Below are 19,751 nucleotides of genomic sequence, written 5' to 3'. Positions count from 1 at the left end.
GAATTGAGAGAATGAGAAAAAGCAATCTACTTGGGTGGTATATGGGAATCAAAGAGAAGGCCAGTGTAATAGTGCAGTAGCTCACTGGGAGGCTCCACTTAAGTCTAGGAATTCAAGTCCAACCTAGGCAATGTACCAGGATCATCTCAAAGAAGAAAAAAAAGAGTTGTTTTTAAATGGGTGAATGACAAGCCTTGTAATTAAGGGAAGATTTACCTGTCAGCCAATGGTAAATGTTAGAGGAATAACTGGAGGCAGGTGGCCAGTTAAAAGGTTCTTCTAATAGACCAGATGGGTGATAATAAGGGCCTGAGCCAGGAGAGAGCCAGTGATCGTTTAACAGAAAGCTTAATAGTCACCATGCTAAGCCAGCACTGTAAGTTGCTAGTGACCCTAATCCTCCAGGCCGTAACAGGTGATAATTATTTAAAAGCTACTTTGAATGAAGCCTTCCTGAAACAGAAAACTAAGAGTAAATGTTGAGTTCAGAATTATCACCATCCTCCAGGCTTTGTACTCTCACTGAGGCACTTAGCCAACTGTAGAAAAGAAATATACACAGGAGACTCACAAAACATCTTATTAATACAGTATTTATTTTGTCTTCCCTCTGTCAAACCCTGAGACAACCACTTTCCCCAGGCTTCCTGGGGAGGTACAGGAAAAGAAACATACAGGGCAAACAAGATATGGGAGAAAAAAGTATGGGAGATGGAGACTGCTCCTTCACATGGCGAAGAGGATGAGAAAGGCCACCATCAGGCAAAAGAGCCCCATGGCCTCCGAAAGGGCAAAGCCCAGAATGGCATAGGAGAAGAGCTGCTGCTTCAGAGAAGGGTTCCTAGAGGAGAGGAAAAAAAAAAAAGACTGAATTTCTAGTCCATACAAAGAAAAGGCCAAAACAAACTGGGCACTGGTGGCTCATGCCTGTAACCCTTGCTACTGGGAAGGCTGAGATCTGAATGATCAGTTTGAGGCCAACCTGTCCTCAAAACTCCATCTTCAACATAACCAGCAAAAAGCAGGGCTTTTGAGCAGTAGCTCAAGTGATAGACTTCCAGGCAAGCAAATCCTAGAACCATAAACAATCAAACAAAAAATGAAGATGAGCTCAGGGAGATATTTCCCTTCAAGCTCATTTTCTAAAAGAGTCATTCAGGGAGATAGTATCATGCTCAAATTTTTGCCCTGATACATCAAGGTTTCTTGGACTGAATAAGTTGGGAATAGACAATTCGAAACATGGCCCAGGTATAATAAACACTACCTTTTCCAGTGGATCAACCCCATCATTCAAACTTAAAATCTCTAGAGTTGGACGTGTAACATCCAGGGCCTAAATAGGATGCAAAAGACACCCAGAGTAGCAGGGTCTTTTTAGATCAGAGCTTTAAACTTCACATCCTTGGGATTCTAGGGCTTTGTGGACACAATTAGAAAAACATGTTTTCAGGTCTGAGAATGTGGCTTAGTGGTAGAGTGCTTGCCTAGCACGCATAAAGTTCTGGATTTGATTCCCTCAGTACCACATAAACAGAAAAGGCCAGACGTGGCATTGTGGCTCAAGTGGTAGGGGGCTAGTCTTGAGCACAAAGAGGCTCAGGGACAGAGCCCAGGCCTTGTGAGCTCAAGGCCCAGGGCTGTCAAAAAACAAAAACAAACAAAACTTCATGCTTTCAGAGGACAGGAGAGTTGGGAGGAAAAAGGTTTATTTCCTTTTCTTATCTCAAAAGTTAAGATTTTAGGTTTTCTGATGCATATTGGTCTGCTGTATTATTTTATTTTTTGTTGGTTGTGGGGCCTGGGCGCTGTCCCTCAGCTCTTCAGCTCAAGGTGAGTGCTCTACCACTTGAGCCACAGCGCCACTTCCAGTTTTCTGGTGGTTTATTGGAGATAAAGAGTCTCATGGACTTTTACTGCCTGGGCTGGCTTTGAACTACAATCCTTAGATCTCAGCCTCCTGAGTAGCTAGGATTACAGGCGTGAGCCACTGGCGCTTGACCCTGTTGTATTATTAATGAGTCGAAATAAAATAAATGACTCCTAACTTTGAAGGTGAATATATAATTTACATTTCCCTTACTGACATCTCTAGGAAGTATTAATTGGTTACCATCACCTTTGTGTATATGTGTGATTGACACTGAGGTTCCAGTTCAAGGCCTTGTGTTTCCTAAAGGCACTCTACCACTTGAGCTATGCCTGTAGTCCTTTTGCTCTAGTTATCTTTTTGAATAGGATTTCATGTTTACCGACAAGCTGGCTGGGCTTTCTATGAACAATTCCCACATAGTATATTCCACTATACCTAAGTTTTTATTGGTTCAGATGAGATTTCATGAACTTTTTGCCCTAGCTGGCCTTGAACTACAATATGTCTCCTGAGGAGCTGGGATGATGGGATGATCCAGTAAGCATCATTAGCTTTTTTTTGTTTTTGTTTTTTTGGGTCCAATCATGGGGCCTGAACTCTGGGCCCGGGCGCTGTCCCTCAGCTCTTCAGCTCAAGGTTAGCGCTCTACCACTGGAGCCACAGTGCCACTTCTGGCTTTTTGCTTTTTGCTTATGTGGTGCTGAGGAATCGAACCCAGGGCCTCATGCATGCAAGGCAAGCGCTCTACCATTGAGCCACCTTCCCAGCCCCAGCTTTTAACACAACTATGAACACAAAAGTAGTAACGCTTTGTGTTTAATATAAATCCAAAAACAAACGAACAAAAAAAAAAACAACAAAAAAAAACACAACAGCAAAATACCTGAATTTCCCTAGACATTACGAGAACTTGCTGGTCCCTAGAGGATTAATTTATCTCTAATAGCGGGTTTGGTAGGGACTGAATAGTCCCAGGTGTCAGGAACCTGTAGGACTGGGCTGCAGAGGCAGCTGCCCCAGGAGTGATAGAGGGAACTCCTAGAGTCAGGGAAAACAGCAGAAAAGCCAAAGCACTGACTGAACCCTACACTGGGAATGGCACACTTTTTTCTGTAAAGGGCCACACAGCAAATACTATTTAGGTTTTGTGATGTGCCAGACTCTGTGTTACATTTCACACAAACATAGTAACTCTAAAAGTGCTGTGCAATACAATATGGTGCTTAGATGCATATGGAGCCAATGTAGCTGGGACTTTTGGCACCTATCACTTCCTAGTTATAGGTTTAAAAAATAATCTTTAGCGCTGGGAATTTGGCTTAGTGGTAGAGTGCTTGCCTAGCATGCATGAAGCCCTGAGTTTGATTCCTTAGTACCACATACAAAGAAAAAGCCAGAAGTGGCATTATGGCTCAAGTGGTAGAGAACTAGCCTTGAGCAAAAAGAAGTTTAGGCACAGTGCTCAGGCCCTGAGCTCAAGCCCCAGGACTAGGGGAAAAAAAAAAATCTTTAAAAATAACCATTCTTAGGTTCAACTACAGAAAACTAGGCTGTGGCCCAAGTTTAACCCTTAGATCTTAGTTTGCCAGCCCCTGTTGTACACTAAAGCTGCTCAACACAACCTTCTCCAGTGATGTAAATGCACTGTCCAGTATATGTCTCTTGACACAAGAGAACTTGTGAAATAAGTGTAACTGAGGAACTGAAAACCTAAACTTTGTGAATTTTTCATTAATTCAAATTTAAATTAATAATACCTTCATGTAGTAAGGGACTACTACCTAAGATAATACAGCCCTAGACCCCCTAATATTTCTGCCCAGACCTTCGAGAAGCACAAGAGGGCCAACGGAAGGCTCAACTTACCTCGCATAACCAATGATGAGGCTCCCAAACACTGTGCCAATCCCAGCCCCAGAACCAGCCACCCCAACTGTGGCGGCTCCAGCCCCAATGAACTTGGCTGCTGTGTCAATGTCCCTTGAAACGGCGCTGGTTTGGAAGCTGCGGCTGGGGACAAGTGAGGTCAGGGGACGTGGGCCTGCTAAGCTGCTGTGGCTCTGCTGTGAAGAGACAGAAGGCAATTTTTTTTTTTTTTTTAGGAAATTCCTTTTTTTTTGCTTTGGAAACATACCACTTAAGCCCTCTGTTGCTGTCAAATTCCATGATTTCTTCCCCAGATGGAAAAATCACTAAGTCTCTGGAAAACTCCCTGCAGTGCTGACAAGCAAAACCTTTTAATGTAGGAAGTGGACTTCAGATTCCTTCACAATTCAGGTGTGTTCTTACATTTAAGTCCTATGTTGTTGTTGGAGCCTGGGATGTGAAGTGAATCGACCAGGTCAAGTAATGGCAGCTAACAGTGTCACACAGGGCCAAAAAGCTGGAGTTCTAAAATGTACATGGTATTAACTGCCTTGCACCTCTACCTAAAGCCAGAGGCCTTGATCCTTCCCAAATTTCAAGTCTGTGATGACTGTCCTCAGCACTCCCCCTACTGGTTCTGGTAGGTAACCCTCCTTACCCCTCACCGGAGACCTACTGTCCCAACTCCACCTGTTAAGGTACCTCATCTGTCAGCGTCTGTGGTCGGTTCAGGACCACTGCAGATAGTGGTCGGCTCAGCAGCTGACAGGTGCTCCTGATCTAGAAGGAACAACAGCAGGAAGGTGAAGGAAAACTATGGAGAGAGGACTTTCAGAACCATGCCAAGTTCTAACTTCTCTTTTAATCAGTCTTGGATAAATCTTTGAGATAGGGTCTCACTACCTTTAGCCATGCTGGGCTCAAACTCAGGATCTGGCTGCCTCCACCTCTTGAGTAACTGGGATTACAGATGTACACCACCACACCACCATTCCTTATCAGGCTTTTTTAATTAAAATTTTTTTTTTGTCTGTCATGGGGCTTGACCTCAGGGTTTGCGCGCTGTTCCTCAGCTTTTGTGCTCAAGAACAGCACTCTACCAGTTTGAGCCACAGTGCAAGGTGGTCAACTGGAGATGAGAATCGCATGGAATTTTCTGCCTGGCTGGCTTTACAGAGATCCTTAGATCTCAAGTCTCCTGAGTAGCTAGGATTATAGGTGGGAGCCATCAATGCCCAGCTGGCTTCAGGTTTTTAAGAAAAGTCTACGTCCTTTTGGAAGGCCACAAGGTTGTCATGTACCCTTGTCCCTTTTTACCCCGCCCTGGAGAAGAAACCCAAGTCTTGGAAGCATTTAATTCACTCAACAGGGAGATATATTTGGTAATGGTTAGTCCACAGATAGCCAAAACAGACCAAAGACAGCCAAAATATCCTCTGGAAAACACACAAAGATCCATACTCAAAATTTACTCTCTCCTGGTTGTCTTGACTAAAGCCCAAGCCAAGGTCTCTAAAACGAATAACAGCTAGGGCTTCAGAGCCAGACAGCTCCAGACTCAAATCCTATCTTTCTGTCAATGATGTAATCTCTTAAATAGCTTAAACTGTTCTAAGCCTTTTTTGTCCTTTTCATATGGAATGCTATCTCTCAGGGTTGGTTTGAGGAAGTGCCAGGCATGTGCTAAGTACTCAGTAATGTTATCTACTAATAGAATCACTCTGTTATACTGAAAGATGAACTGCTTCTACTATTTTTTTTAGTTAGTCCTAGGACCTGAACTCTGGGCTTAGACGCTGTCCCTCAGCTCTTCAGTTCAAGGCTAGTGCTCTACCAATTGAGCCACAGCGCCACTTCCGGCTGTTTTTGCTTATGTGGTACTGAGGAATTGAACCCAGGGCCTCATGCATGCGAGGCAAGCACTCTACCACTGAACCACCTTCCCAGCCTCTACTATTTAATTTTTAACCTCTTCTATACTGTTGCTTCTGAGCTAAGTACTTGCCAATGTGTATTTATGTGTATTTTAGCCTTTTACCCAAACTTTAGTCCCCAGAATGAACTATTTGTTGTGGCTCATTCATGACAAGATCCTACACATGATGCACACTTTGTCCTGGACTCTATGCTTACCACTTGGAGGTGGATTCCAATTTACAGGAATATACAGCTTTAGGACTGATAATGTGACCTTGGCCATATACAGCAGGAATGCCTGGCAAACTTCACTCTCCTATTTAGCTACCACAGCAAAGGGCTGCCCCTTCCCAAGAATCTCAGCCCAGACGTGAAGAACAAAGTCTGAGAGGAACGAAACAAGGTGTCCCTCCTTTAAATTTTATAGAAAAAAAGCAGTACTCACCAAGGAGGGAGTAGAGACAACCTTGGAGCAGGCATACATTTTCAGGGTGAGGGGGTGTGGCAGGAGAGCTGGAATTACACAAACAGCCTTGTAAGTAGTCCTTGCTTACTGCTACATTAGAAGGGGCTCTATAGTTTAACTGGCAGAGAGCAGTGACTAACCTCAAGTCATCAGTGAGATGGAGACAGAATCTCAAAATGATAACTTTCTTATAACTGCCTGTCTCATGGTCTTGGCAGTCACTAGGTCTCTGCTTTACAATGTGTCACCCACTTACACAGCCTCATGATTTGGGATTGTCAGAGTAATTTTCCATGTTCTTTGCCTCACTTGTTTTCAATTTTTATTAAGAAGCATCTCTTCTGGACCTGTCTGGGTCTAAAGTTGCCCTTCTTTTCTTTTCTTTTTTTTTTTGGTCATTCATGGGGCTTGAATTCAGGTGGTGAGGAATCGAACCCAGGGTCTCATGCATGCGAGGCAAGCATTCTACCATGAGCCACTTGAGGTTTACCACTGACCTATCAGCCCCAGCCTAAAAACTGTATTCTTGGGAAACATCTAGAGATATCTGTTGTTGTTTAATTTTTTGAGGCAGGATCTCAAAGCCCAGGCCAGCCTGAAATTTGAATCCTCTGCCTCCAACTCATTATTGCTGGGATTACAGATGTGTACTACCAAGCCCAAGACACTGGAAGTTCTCCAACAATCTTTTAACTGAATTCCTTGGAAGCGTTTAACTCATCAAATTATTTCAATTTCCTTTGTCAATTAATAGGATGACTCAAAAAAAACCCCAAACCACCTGCCATTACTCTAATTAACAATGACTGTAAACTATTCACTTTCACTATGACACTAAAAGGTATTAAATTTGTGATCCCAAGATCTTATAAGAAGTCCTTATACTCGGTAAGTGCCTAAGCTAGAAGAACTGAGAGAAGAGAGGGTGAGTTAAACACTTAAAGGCAAGGTCTGCCCAAGTGAAGAAGTCCACTTGAGCCAGAATTGTCTGGGAGTAGAGGTGGCATATGTATTAAAAATACTTATTCGCTGGATGCTCACACCTGTAATCCTAGCTACTGAGAAGGCTGAGATCTGAGGATCACGCTTCAAAGCCAGCCCGGGCAGGAAAGTCTGTGAGACTCTTATCTCCAATAAACCACTAGAAAAACAAACCGGAAGTGGTATTGTAGTTCAAGTGGTAGAGTGCTTGCCTTGAGCTGAAGAGCTGAGGGACAGCACCCAGGCCCAGAGTTCAAGCCCCACGACTGACCAAAACAACAACAAAAAACTTATTTAAGCTGGGCACCCTGGTGGCTCACACCGAGTTCAAGCCTCAGGACCAGGGGACACACACACACATATGTGCACATGCATACGTGCACTTTTTCCTGAGTGGGTGAAGAATGATCAAAACATAATACATGCATGCATGCATGGAATGACCACAGAGAAACCCTTGTACCATTAATAGCCTATGCTCTGTTCCTGAGCTTCTTCCTTCTTTTGGTCATACGGCTTGAACTTAGGGCCTGGGCACCGTCCCTGAGCGCCTTTGCTTATGGATAGTACTCTATCAATTTGAACCACAGCTCCACAGCCCACTGGCTTCCTTCCTGGGCTGGCTTCAAACTACGACCCTTGTATCTCAGCCTCCTGAGTGGTGAGGGTTACAGGCATGAACCAACAGTGTCCAGTTTATCCCCCCTTTTTTTGGACCAGTCCTGGGACTTGAACTCAGGGCTAAGCACTGTCCCTGAGCTTCAACTGGCTAAAGAGTAGCATTCTACCACTTGAGCCACAGCTCCATACTTCCAGCTTTTTCTGCTTATATGGTACTGAGGAATTGAACCCAGGGCTTCATGCATGCTAGGCAAGTACTCTACCACTAAATTACATTCCCAGTCTTGTTATTATTTTTGAGGGTCTTGCTTCCTGTCCAGGCATGTGAATGGGTACGTCCACCTATACTAGGCTTCTTGGTACTACAATACCTAGGATGTGTTTCTACATTTAGCACCTTTTTGAAAGGGTTTTTCAGCCCAGGTTGGCTTTGTTCTGCAATCCCAACAATCTCAGACTCTAAAGCTTAGAATATAGGCATGAACCATGAGTTTCAGGCTATTATCCCTTCTCCCCCATTGTTTTTGGGCTCCACTTTAGACATTCCCTGGTCCAGACTGCTGGATGCTCACATGCCCTGTACTTCAAGCTTTCCTAAGTGAACTGTCCTTTACAGTTAAGATACACATAACTGTACGATAAACTAACACCAGTATCTATTATGGTAGTGGCAGAGGTAGGATTTCAACTTGGATATCTCTATTTTGAAATTCTTTTCTTTTCACTTTTAAATTCTAATATGCCAGAGGCTAAAAGTACTGAAGTGATTGCATATGCCTGTTGAACATCACTTAGTCCCTAAATAAATTGGTCTCAAAACTTTTCTAGGGTATAATACTTCTAAATCTAGCCTCATAATTACCTCTAGATGAATGTTCGTCTAGAATTATCCAACCTAGAACTCTGATTTCAGCATATATGCAATTTTAACCCAATTTTGCCACCCAATTATTCATATTTTCTTGAGTCAAAACCCAATACTTCTTTAAAGGTTTTAGAAAAGTGCCCCCCCCCCCAAGCAGTTAAGCCTTAAAATGATCATTTATAAAATGTAGTCCTTACAGGGATTAAATGTTAACTCAAACTAATACCTGTTAATAGTATACTATGGTGTTGACATGTAATGGGTCCAGATCAAGATTTGCAATTAAGGACGGTGCCCTTCTGCAGATTTCACCCAGCCCTGGGAAGTCTGCCATCATTAGTGTATACTTGGGCACAGACTCCCCAGAATCAGAGCTTCTCATTCATTATGGGCTTCTTCACAAAGTTACAGATATGCTACGTTAACCATTCCCTTCTTTAAGCCTTTTCTTCCTCTTGATGGCTGAATCTGAGATGCTTCCTAAACACACGACAGCGAAGGTGACAAGTGGGAACTAATGCTTGGGTTGGCCATACCCCACTTTTAGGACCTGCCACTTCTAACCCACCCTTTTGTGATATTTTCATCTTCACTGGGGTGCCAGGCCAAGTAAGAGAATGGTACTGGGAAATAAATGAATGTTTCACAAAAGCCAATGATCTCTCTTTTAATCTAGCTTTCCTAAGCCATTGCCCAGGCAGGAGGGTGTTCTGTTAGTTTCTATCACGTTTACTGTTTGCTTCTTTGAGCTGAATGGATGCTGACTAGACAGGGACTGGTGAGGCACTGGGGTCCTGAGGTTGAAAGTCCGGAGGTTTCAGAATAAAGGCTAAAAGTACGAGGAGGCCGATAGGAGGGTAGAGTCTGGGCGTCTGGGACACGTTTGCAAGGACCGGAGAGCGAGGGAAAGGGCGTCATCATTAAGCTGCACTCCTGGGATCCTACTTTCGCCAGCTCCGAGGCCTCCTCCCCCGCCCTCCCCGCACGAGACGGCCAAGATGGCGCCAGGCCCGCGCGGCTGGAGGTCACCCGCACGCCCAAGGGATCGTTCTCAGGCGCAGGGACACCGAGAACCGAGCAGAGTGCGAGGACCGGGATGGGAACAAACAAAGAGGGGACCTCAAAGCATCAGCGCGAGGAGGGACGGACCGCGCGCCTGCGCGTCTCCGAGAAAGTCGCAGGCCCCAAAGCCTTACCTGCTCCCAGGGCAGAGAAGACAGAGAGGGGGCGGGGGGGGGGGGGGGCGGGAGGGGAGGCGGGAACACAGAGAGGAAGGCTTAGCGCATGCGTTCCCCGGACCAACGAGTTGCTCCACCGGCGGCTAGAGTGACCACAACGCTGAGCGCCGGTGCAAGGTCGCCACAGCGCCCCCTGTCAGCTTGGCTGGTAGCATCCGGTCCGATGCTCCACCTGGCGTTGGAGAGGAGAAACTACAAGGTAGGGCGGCCGACCTCATTGCAGAAGAAATAAATGCAAGCCAACTCTGCAGAGTAAAGCCGATCTGAAACGCGGCCCGCAGCGTGGTCTGCACAGCGTTGCTTTGGCTTCGCGGATTCTCTTCCCTCCCACCCCTACTCCCACCCCGTTCCCGAACATGCGCCATCACCCTGGGCGAGGAGGAAGCCCACCGAGAAATTCCGTGTTAAACAGCACACAAGACAGATTGGGGTTCAGTGGCTAGACTGCAGGAGGAGGAGGAGGAGGTAAATCATGGGATTCCTGTGGTCTGAGCATCCTGGCATCATTGGATGGAAAACGGATTCAGTGGGCGAATAGTCAACAGAAATGCCACGGCTGCTTCTGCTGGCTTCGCCTCCGTTTCCCTTTGCCTCTCTGGTCTTATTCTTTTAATAAGCCACGAGTAACACCAGCATCCACGAGTCAAAACAGGGGCTAAATATATAGTCGGAAGCTCAATTCCTGATGGCACATGTGACCTGCGGGGCGAGCCTAAGCTTCTGCCCTGGCAGCACCCGGGGCCAGCTGGGAGGCGCAGTCCTGCCACGAGGTGCTCTCCGGAGAGCCCTCTGGCTCGTGCCCCCTAGTGGAAGGAGGATTGGGGGCGTCCCTGCCAAGGCCTCCCCCGGAGCGAGCCCGGTTAGAGGCCGCGAGGCCTACTCGGTGCCAAGCCCCAGCCGTCCAGACATCGTGCTCGAACGCAGGGGGGGCGAGGGGGGTGACATCGCCAAAACCCCTATTAAAAACAAGAAAGAGAGAAAGAAAAGAAAAAGCCATGGCTGTAAATAAAGCCAAATCCGCCACCCTCGGAGGGGCCGTTTGTCCTCCCCTCCTTGGCCCCGTCCTTCCCGCCGCCCCCCTTCTTCCCGGCTCCTCGGGGGCCCCCCGGCGCCCCGGCCCCCCGAGCTCCTCCATTTAATCGGATTTGGGAGAAGGGGAGGATAAATCACGGCAGCAGCTTTACGGTCCCGGAGGAGAGGCGAGCCGCAGCCAGGCACACCCCGGCCGGCGATAAAAACCGCCGCTGAAAGCCCACGGAGCAATTTCCCGGGACCCCGAGCGACGCCATTACAGGAATGTAATTTTGCCCGGATGAGGCCCCGAGTTTAATTATCCTCGCGGAGGAATTTCAATGCGGCCAATCCATCTTGCAGGCGGGCGGCAGAGGGATTTATATGGGCCCGTTATTTCACACCGATCCTCCATCTGCATTTTTATGGCCCTGAAGCCCCTGAAAGGGAGGGGAAAGGAATGGGGGGGGGGAATGGGAGAAGCAGACGCGGAGACCCGGGTGGGGGGACTCTCCGCCCTTCCCACATCCTGCGTTCCAGCCCGATTAGGGTTCGCACGAGTTGTCCCCCGAGATTCCCAAATCTCTCTCTCAATCTCTCTCTGTCTCTCTCTCTCCCTCCCTCTCCCTCTCCTGTCTGTCTCTGTGTCTCTCTGTGTCTGTCTCTGTCCCTGTCTCTGTCTCTCTGTCTGTCTCTGTTTCTCTCTGTCTCTGTCTGTCTCTCTGTCTCTGTCTCTGTGTCTCTCTGTCTCTGTCTGTCTCTCTGTCCCTGTCTCTGTGTCTCTCTGCCTCTCTGTGTCTCTCTGTCTGTCTATCTGTTTCTCTCTGTCTCTCTCTTTCCCTCTCCTGTCTGTCTCTCTGTCTCTGTCGCTCTGTGTCTGTTTCTGTCTCTGTGTCTCTGTCTCTGTGTCTCTGTCTGTCTGTCTCTCTGTCTCTGTCTCTGTCTGTCTGTCTCTGTCTCTGTCTTTTTCCTCTCTTCAGTTGTTGGTTGTTCACGGGGCAAGGGTGGGATCTGGGATCCTTGAGAATCAATCAACAGGTATTTACCAAAGCACTGAGCACCAGGAGAGAAAGGGAAGACAGGCCGGCTAGGATTTAGGAAGGTTTTTTTCTTCCCCCCCCCCCCTTTTTTTGTGCCAGTCCTGGGGCTTGAATTCAGGGCCTGGGTGCTGCCTTTGAGGTGGATCTCCAGTGTTTGAGCCACAGCTCTACTTCTGGCTTTTTGGTAATTCATTGCAGAGAAGAGTCTCACAGTTTTCGGCCCCAGCTGGCTTTGAACCTCGACCCTCAGATCTCAGCCTCTTCAGTTAGCTAGGATTGCAGGCGTGAGCCACAGGCACCTGGGCAGATTTAGGAGTTTCTTCCCTGAAGATTTCCCCTACGCCCAACACACACACACACACACACACACACACACACACACACACACACACACACACCTACCTTTGCCCAAACTGAAATACTTCTGCTTTCAGTATCATATCCTAAGAAGCTGAACATGTGTGGTACTTAGGAGCAGCTGTTTGAGGTGGCAATTGAGACAATCTCAGAAGATGGTGAAGAATCTCAGGGGAGGGCCAGGGAAGGAGGAAGCCTGCAATGTCTGCTATCCTTTATCCCATAGTCTGGTTCCTAGGTATGCAGGCAAACTAGGGTTCCCAGATCACTATGTGACCTTGGGCAAGTTATTTATTTTAACCCCTCAAAATCAATTTCCTCCCTTGTAAATTGAGAATAACAGCAGTGCTTACCCTACGGCCAATATTGGGATAATAATATATGTGAAGCTTTTTTAGCAAGGTGCTTGGCACCCTGTAAAAATCCAATAATTGCTATTATCATCACCACCATTATTATTATAGTTTAGGGCATCACAATTCAATTCTGCACTGCTCCTTAGAAATTGTTTATTGCAAGGTCCTTGCCTTGAAAGGGACTAAACTTTTTTTCACCCACATAAAGCATGCAAAAGGAGTTATTTGACATACTGGTGGGTAGAGATCTGTGGGGAAGCTGGGACTGCTAGGGGCTATAGCAACAAGGTGTGAAGGAAGACATTCGATCTTAGCAGAACATTGAGATTACGAAGGGAGGATGGAGGGAGAAGGGAATTTGAAGCCAAAAAATATGATCCAAGAAAATATTAGCTAATAGTCTAGGGATCTTCTTAACCCTTGGGGAAGGGTGCTTCCTTCACTTTGCTGAGGGAACTGAGGTCCAGAAAGGAAAGGGTGTGGAGCCAGAACTATCCTTTCCAATCAATCCTTTTCTTTTCCTACCAGACCATGTAACAAGGTTGGCCTGATTGGCCAGTTTTTCTAATGACTGCTAGTGGCAGTTTCTGACTGGTTAGCAGCCTCCCAGCACAGTAGTGACGGAAGAAATTAGATTGATCTTTTCTTTCCTTGGATTGGTTAACAACCCTCAGGGGGGCCAGAGACTCATTTTAATTGACTAGATAGGCTAGCAGGAAGATTCGGCATCTCTCATGTTGAAATTCTGGGTGTTCTTTTCCACAAAGGTCACCAAAAAAAAAAAAAGGAGAGAGAGAGAGTTGATTATTTTCCAACAGGAAACAGAAGTTTACAGAAGAACACATAACAACAACAAAAATCATGCAGCTCACTACAATTCAATCTGAAACTCCAGAGAAAGGGATTCACAGGAAGAAACATAAAAGGGATTAAAGAGACAGAAATAGACAGAGGAGACAGAGAAACACAAAGGGGAAAAAAAGTCTTGTGGAGATGGGGAAAGCAAAGATGTATTTATTGATCAAGGGTACAAAGTTTCAGTTAACACTGGTGAAATTAGTGGGATACTACTGGCTCACGCATGTAATCCTAGCTACTCAGGAGATTGAGATTTGAGGATTGCCTTCAAAGCCAGCCAGAAAAGTTTATGAGACTTTTATCTCCAATTAATCACAGAAGTAGTGGTGTGGTGGTAGAGTGCTAGTCTTGAGCAAAAGGAGCTCAGGGACAATATCTAGGCCCAGAGTTCAAGCCCCAGGACCAGATCTTCCCCTCCAAAAAAACTGGAGAAATAAGTTTTAGTGATCTGATCTGTATGGTAAGCACAGTTAATATACTGCATATTTCAAGATTGCTAAAATAGATTTTTATCACTACATACACACACAGACAAATTGGTAAGGCGATGGGTATGTTAATTAGCTGGATTGAGTATATATTGGATTGAATCTATAATATATACATAGATTAAAACATCACATCATGTATAATCGCAATTTAAACATCACCCATAAATATAAACAATATTTATAAACAAATATATATATATATCAGAGAGAAGAGGACACATGTGAATAATTTGTCCTTCATTCCTGATGGCTTTTTTTCTGTGGTGCTAGTCCTGAGGCTTGAACTCAGGGCTTGGGTGCTGTCCCTCAAGGCTAGCACACTACCACTTGAGCCATAGCACCACTTTTGTTTTTTTCTGTGTATGTGGAACTGAGGAATCGAACCCAGGGCTTCGTGCATGCTAGGCAAGCACTCTACCACTATGCCACATTCCAAGTCCTCCTGATGGCTTTAATGAACTACTTTATGAGGTTGCCAGATGCACATGTGGTCAACATGTGGCATGAAATGAACAGCTATGTTAGAGATAAGCGGTTGAGACCCTAGTCCCAGCCCAATTACTAACTAGTTGGGGGACTTTGCAGGTTACTTTCTCTCTCAACACTCAAGTGTTCTCATTTGGAAAAACCAGGAAAAATGTTAATTTTTCTGGGAATGTGGTTTAGTGGTAAAGTGCTTGCCTTGCATGCGTGAAGCCCTGGGTTTGATTCTTCAGTACCACATAAACAGAAAAAACCAGAGGTAACTAACGCTGTAGCTCTAATGGTAGAATGCTAGCTTTGAGCAAAAGGAGCTCAGGGACAGACCAGGAGCCCAGACCCTGAGTTCAAGCCCCAGGACTGACAAAAAAAAAAAAAAAAGAAGAAGAAAAGAAAAGTTAATTTTTGAAGTTTTATCCAATGTTAACTTTCTAGGATTCATTTTCTTGTAGGGCTGGTAACTTTGTACTCCATAATGGACTATTTTTAGGCCTTGAAATTTTCTATTTATTTATAGTGGTGGTGGTGGTGGTGATGATGATGATGATGGTAATGATGGTTTTTCTTTTGAGCTGGGATTGAACCTATGGCCTTGACCATTCTAAGCACTATTCTATCAGGAGAGACATACCTCTCACCTTTATTTGTACTTATTATCTTCAAATTCTTAGACTGAAATGGGATGGTAGGCATTGATAGATGACTTTTCTGTTTTCCCTTGTTAAATCAGATCCCCAGACAGCAAGACTGGAAGCCACCAGCAAACCTCTTTACTTTTAAAAGAAATAGTAAGTGAAGAAAGAGAAAATAAAATCTCTTGATATTCAAGCTTTTGAGGGAGGGATCACTGAGAGCCAAAGGCAGAAGGATGGTCGAAAGAGTTTCTGTGCTAGTGGCTCACATCTGTAATCCTAGCTAACTAAGGAGACTGAGGTCTGAAGGTTTGAAGCCCTCCCAGACAGTAAACTCTTATCTCCATTTAACTATGATAAAAGCCAGAAGTGGAGCGGTGATCAAGTGGTAGAGTTCTAGCTTTGAGTAAAAAGGCTAAGGAACAATGCTCAGGCTCTGAGTTCAAGCCCTAGTACTGGCAGGAAAAAAAAGTCATGACATTTTGAATCATAAATGAATGACGGACTGGGTTTGTGGCTCAAATGGTAGAGCACTTGTCTAGCAAAAATGAAGTCTTGAGCATCCAGTTTCTCCCCACCCAAATTAGCTAATTAATTAATTGAAGTAATATACATTCATTTATGAAACAGATTTGTTTTTCAGTGCCAATTATTAAATCTAGGCTTCAGATTTGCTAGGCAAGGATCTAGCATTTGACCCACTCCCTCAGACCTTTTTATTTTTGTTCTTCTTGTTCTGGTACTGGGGTTTGAACTCAGGGTCTGTCTCTTAGCATTTTTGCTTAAGATTGTCACTCTACCACTTGAGCTACAACTCCACTTCTGACTTTCCGATGGTTTATTGGAGATGAAAGTCTCGTAGACTTTGCTTGCAGGCTGGCTTTGGGCTGACTTCTAACCTTGATCCTCAAATCTCAGTTTCCTGAATAGCTACAATTACAGAAGTGAACCATCAGCACACCTGGCCTGTTTTGTTTATTTTTTTTTTTGCCTTTGAGACATAGTGTTGATAATTTTGCCTAAGCTGGCCCTGAACTCCAGATGTTCTTGCTGTTGCCTCTTAGGTACCTTCAACAAGTATTTATTGAACATCTACTGTGTGCCAGGCTTTGTTCCCGCTGCTGAGAACACAGGTGTGAACAAAAGAAGATGAAAATCCTTGCCTTCCCACAGCTGACATTTTATATAAATTTATATAAATTATGAAGCATAGTAATAAAGAGGACACCTATTAATAATCCCCAGTATAAGACAAAAACATTATCGATACCATTTTTCTTTTGAAAAAAAAACCAGAAGAAGGAATTATCTTCAACTTTTCTAGCTCATCTCAATTTGTTCTCCAGCGTTCATTCCCACCAAAGTATAAATGAGTTTTGGTTGGTGCATCATCCCTGCCATCACTAGTATTTAATCAATCTGTTGTATATAAAGTATCATTTCATGGTGGTTTGAATTTATATTTTCCTGATTATTAATGAGATTGAGCATATTTTTTTGTGTATTTATTGGCCATTCATGTTCTGTCTTCTGTGAAATGCCTAGTCATGTACATCTTTTGTCCATTTCTTTCTATTGGGTTATTTGTCATCTCTCCATTGATTCTTTTTGGGATTAAATGTATCATGCCAGACCTTGAGCTTGCCTCTGTGTGTGTGTGTGTGTGTGTGTGTGTGATTTCCCAGTACTAAACCTTTGTCAGTGGTAGCTCTCTGCTTCCAGTTTGCAAAGAACTTGGGAAGTTAGTAGAGGTTCTTAGGATGAATGGTTTCAGTTCTAGTTTAGAGTCTTTTTAAAGTTGGCTCAAGTGGTGGAGCTGGTATGTTGGCTTATGTCTGCAATCCCAGATACTTAGGAAGCAGAAGTCAGGAAGCCCAGGAAGGAAGTTGAGATCCCCATCTCAACCAAAAAAGTGGGTGTGGTGGTACAATATGATATCCCAGCTATGTGACAGGTACAAGTAGGAGAGTCAGGCCAGTGTAGGTGAAGATACCCTATAAAATAAGTAAAAGAAAAAAGGGCTAGGGACATGGCACAAGTGGTAGAGTTCCTGCTTAGCAGATGCAAGGCCTTAAGTTCAAGCCCTAGAACTGCCATCCACTAAAGTATCCTCCACCAAAATATACAGAGATTTAAAAGGCAAACAATTTTTTTTTTTGTCAGCCACAGAGCTTGAATTCAGGGCCTGGGTGCTGTCCCTGAGTTTTTTCACTCAAGGTTAATGCTCTTTCACTTTGAGCCACAGTTCCACTTCGGTTTTCTAGTAGTTAATTGGAGACAAGAATCTCATTAACTTTCCTGACCAGGATGGCTTCAAATCACAATCCTCAAATCTCAGCCTTCTGAATTACTAGGATTATAGGCATGAGACCCAGGTGCCCAACTAAGGCGAACAAGTTTTTAAAAATATTTTTAAGCTAGTCTTACTAGTTATCCTAGGCTGACCTTGAATTCACTATGTAGGCTTAAAGGATTTTTGTTCTTTTTTTTTTTTTTTTCAGTGCTAGAGATAGAACCCCAAGACTTTGCTCATGCTACATCCCTAGCCCTAAAAGGCTAATCATTTAAATGCAGCAGAATCATATTATAAGAGGAATGCAATGTATCCAAGCCCTGAGAAATAGTAGTCAAGGAAGGCTCAGAGGAAAAGGTGACATTTATGAAACATAAAAGATCTGTCTAGGGAAGGGATGGAAGGATGTCTCATAGAGAGGGAGCAATAGGCACACAGGCTTGGAGGATATACACAGGGCTACCTAGTGATCTATAAAGAGCAAACAATTCACTGTGGCCCGAACAGACAGGTTGGAGACAAGCTGTTGGTCCTGCAGTGTCTTGAGCATCAAGTGGCTTTTGGATTCTATCCAGAAAGCATTCATTGAAGCAGGGGAGTGAGAGGCTGAATTTGAACTTTGTTATTGTTTTGTGAGTGCTGAGGAGCAAACACAGGGCCTTCGTGCAGGCTAGACAGCCTTCTACCACTGAGTAGGTACTTGCAGCCCCTCAGATTTGCATTTTTGGAAAGATTATTCTAGTTCTAGAACTGATGAGGGTTGTTAAGGACTCAGATATAAACAGCAATAAGGAAGCTATTATCATCATCTAGATGGGAGATGGTGGAAGGATTGAGCTCTTTGGTGATAATTGGGATGGAGCAATGCAAGCAGAACTCAGGGGAGTTTAGAAGGAAGAACTGACAGCCTCTGTGATTGCTGTGTAGGATGAAAGGAGAGGTAACAATAGTGTGCAGTTTCTGGCCTGGGCCACTGAGTGGCGCCATTTCCTGATTCTCCAAGCCTGGTCCTCCTCCACCTCCAAATTCTTTTTTATTTTTTAAAATTGTTATTATAAAGGTGATGTACAGAGGGGTTACAGTTATATAAGTCAGGCAAAAAGCACATTTCTTTGTGGACAATGTCACCCCTTCCTTCACTCCACCTCCAAATTCTATGGAGCTTCACAGTCTCCATAACTTAAGAGCCCTAGCCCTTCTACTGACCTTCCTCTAACCTTTCCTCTAAAATTTTTTTATTGTTGTTATAAAGGTGATGTACAGAGGGGTTACAGTTACATAAGTCAGATAAAGAGTACATTTTTTTTTTGTTGGACAATGTCACCCTTTCCCCCGCTCTTTCCCAGTTTTTCCTTCCTGTCCTACCCACAAGTGAGTACCATTTGGTCACTCTTTGTCCCACTATCTTTTTTTCCTGTGCTAAATGAACTTGAACTCTCCACTTAGATATTTCTGTTTACTGTATTTGCTTTTCCAGCCTTGCCTGAGTGAATAGGCATGGTTTTGTGTATTTGATTTCATTTGAGAACCAGGATCTCCCCTGATCTCTGTCCAGAGAGACAGGGCTGTGGCTCAAGGGAAAAATTGGTGAGTATTGAAAATATCCTGAAGACTGTCAGACCTCAAGGACCGAGAATGGCAGGTCCAACAGTGAAATGACTTAGATAGGCATTCTAACTTAGTTACAAACTTTTCAGGCTGGCAATGGTAAAGATTGTGGCAGCTGGCAAAGCGTGGGGTCAGAGGAAATCAATGACTCCTTTTACAGTAATCTGAAGAAGTTTCAGACGAAGCACGAATTTGGAAAACTCTGAGGATGAAGAAAGGAGAATTGTTGATGGGAAGTCTGAGGGCTTTCTAGTCATGGGAGGAAAGAAAAGAAGGGGCAGAAGAAAAAGGGAGTGTTGGGGCTGGGAAGTTGGCTCAGTGGTAGAGCGCTTGCCTTGCATGCCTGAAGCCCTGGGTTTGATTCTTCAGCACTACATAAGCAAAAAGAAAAAAGCCGGAAGTGGTGCTGTGGCTCAAGTGGTAGAGTGCTAGCCTTGAGCTGAAGAGCTGAGGGGCAGCGCCCAGGCCCAGAGTTCAGGCCCTACGACCGGACCCCAAAAAAAAAAAAGAAAAGAAAAAGGAGTGTTGTATTGAGTCAGTGATTCATGACTATAATCCTAGCTACTTCAGGGGCTGACATCTAAAGAATCACGATTCAAGGTCAGCCTGGGCAGAAAGGTTCATTCGATTCCATCTCTAAAATGACCAGCAAAGAGCTGTGCTGGAAGCTTGGTTCAAGTGGTAGAGTACCAGGCTAGCAAGCTCAAGGCCATAAGTTCAAACCCCAGCACTATAAAAAAGAAGTTATATATCAAAGCTACAAATCATTAAAGAAAACATGTCCTACAACATGTCTTG

The 19,751-nt window shown here is 44.6% G+C and overlaps 1 protein-coding gene across 1 annotated transcript; it reads right to left on the bottom strand.

Moving 5' to 3' along the window:
* Positions 1-577: 577 nt before the first annotated feature.
* On the bottom strand, positions 578-9,826 carry Atp5mc2 (ATP synthase membrane subunit c locus 2). The gene is made up of 5 exons (XM_042699095.1): positions 9,786-9,826; positions 6,102-6,169; positions 4,442-4,519; positions 3,740-3,933; positions 578-841 (listed from the first exon to the last, which is right to left on the bottom strand). Exons 2-5 carry the CDS (start codon positions 6,138-6,140, stop codon positions 727-729), a joined length of 426 nt encoding a protein of 141 aa, XP_042555029.1. The 5' UTR covers positions 6,141-6,169; positions 9,786-9,826; the 3' UTR covers positions 578-726.
* Between the last annotated feature and the right edge of the window lie 9,925 nt (positions 9,827-19,751).

This window comes from Dipodomys spectabilis, unplaced genomic scaffold, assembly GCF_019054845.1.
Source record: "Dipodomys spectabilis isolate Male_0828 unplaced genomic scaffold, ASM1905484v1 ptg000234l, whole genome shotgun sequence".
NCBI classification, from domain to species: Eukaryota; Metazoa; Chordata; class Mammalia; order Rodentia; family Heteromyidae; genus Dipodomys; species Dipodomys spectabilis.
Note: the sequence above shows the minus strand (reverse complement) of the source record. Positions and strands in the feature narration are given on the sequence as shown.

Coding starts and splice junctions, on each gene's coding strand:
- Atp5mc2 (XM_042699095.1), bottom strand. CDS start 6,140: ATGTATGCCTGCTCCAAGGTTGTCTCTACTCCCTCCTTG. Junction 4,520..6,101: donor TTGTCTCTACTCCCTCCTTG/GTGAGTACTGCT, acceptor TGTTCCTTCTAG/ATCAGGAGCACCTGTCAGCT. Junction 3,934..4,441: donor CACAGACGCTGACAGATGAG/GTACCTTAACAG, acceptor TCTTCACAGCAG/AGCCACAGCAGCTTAGCAGG.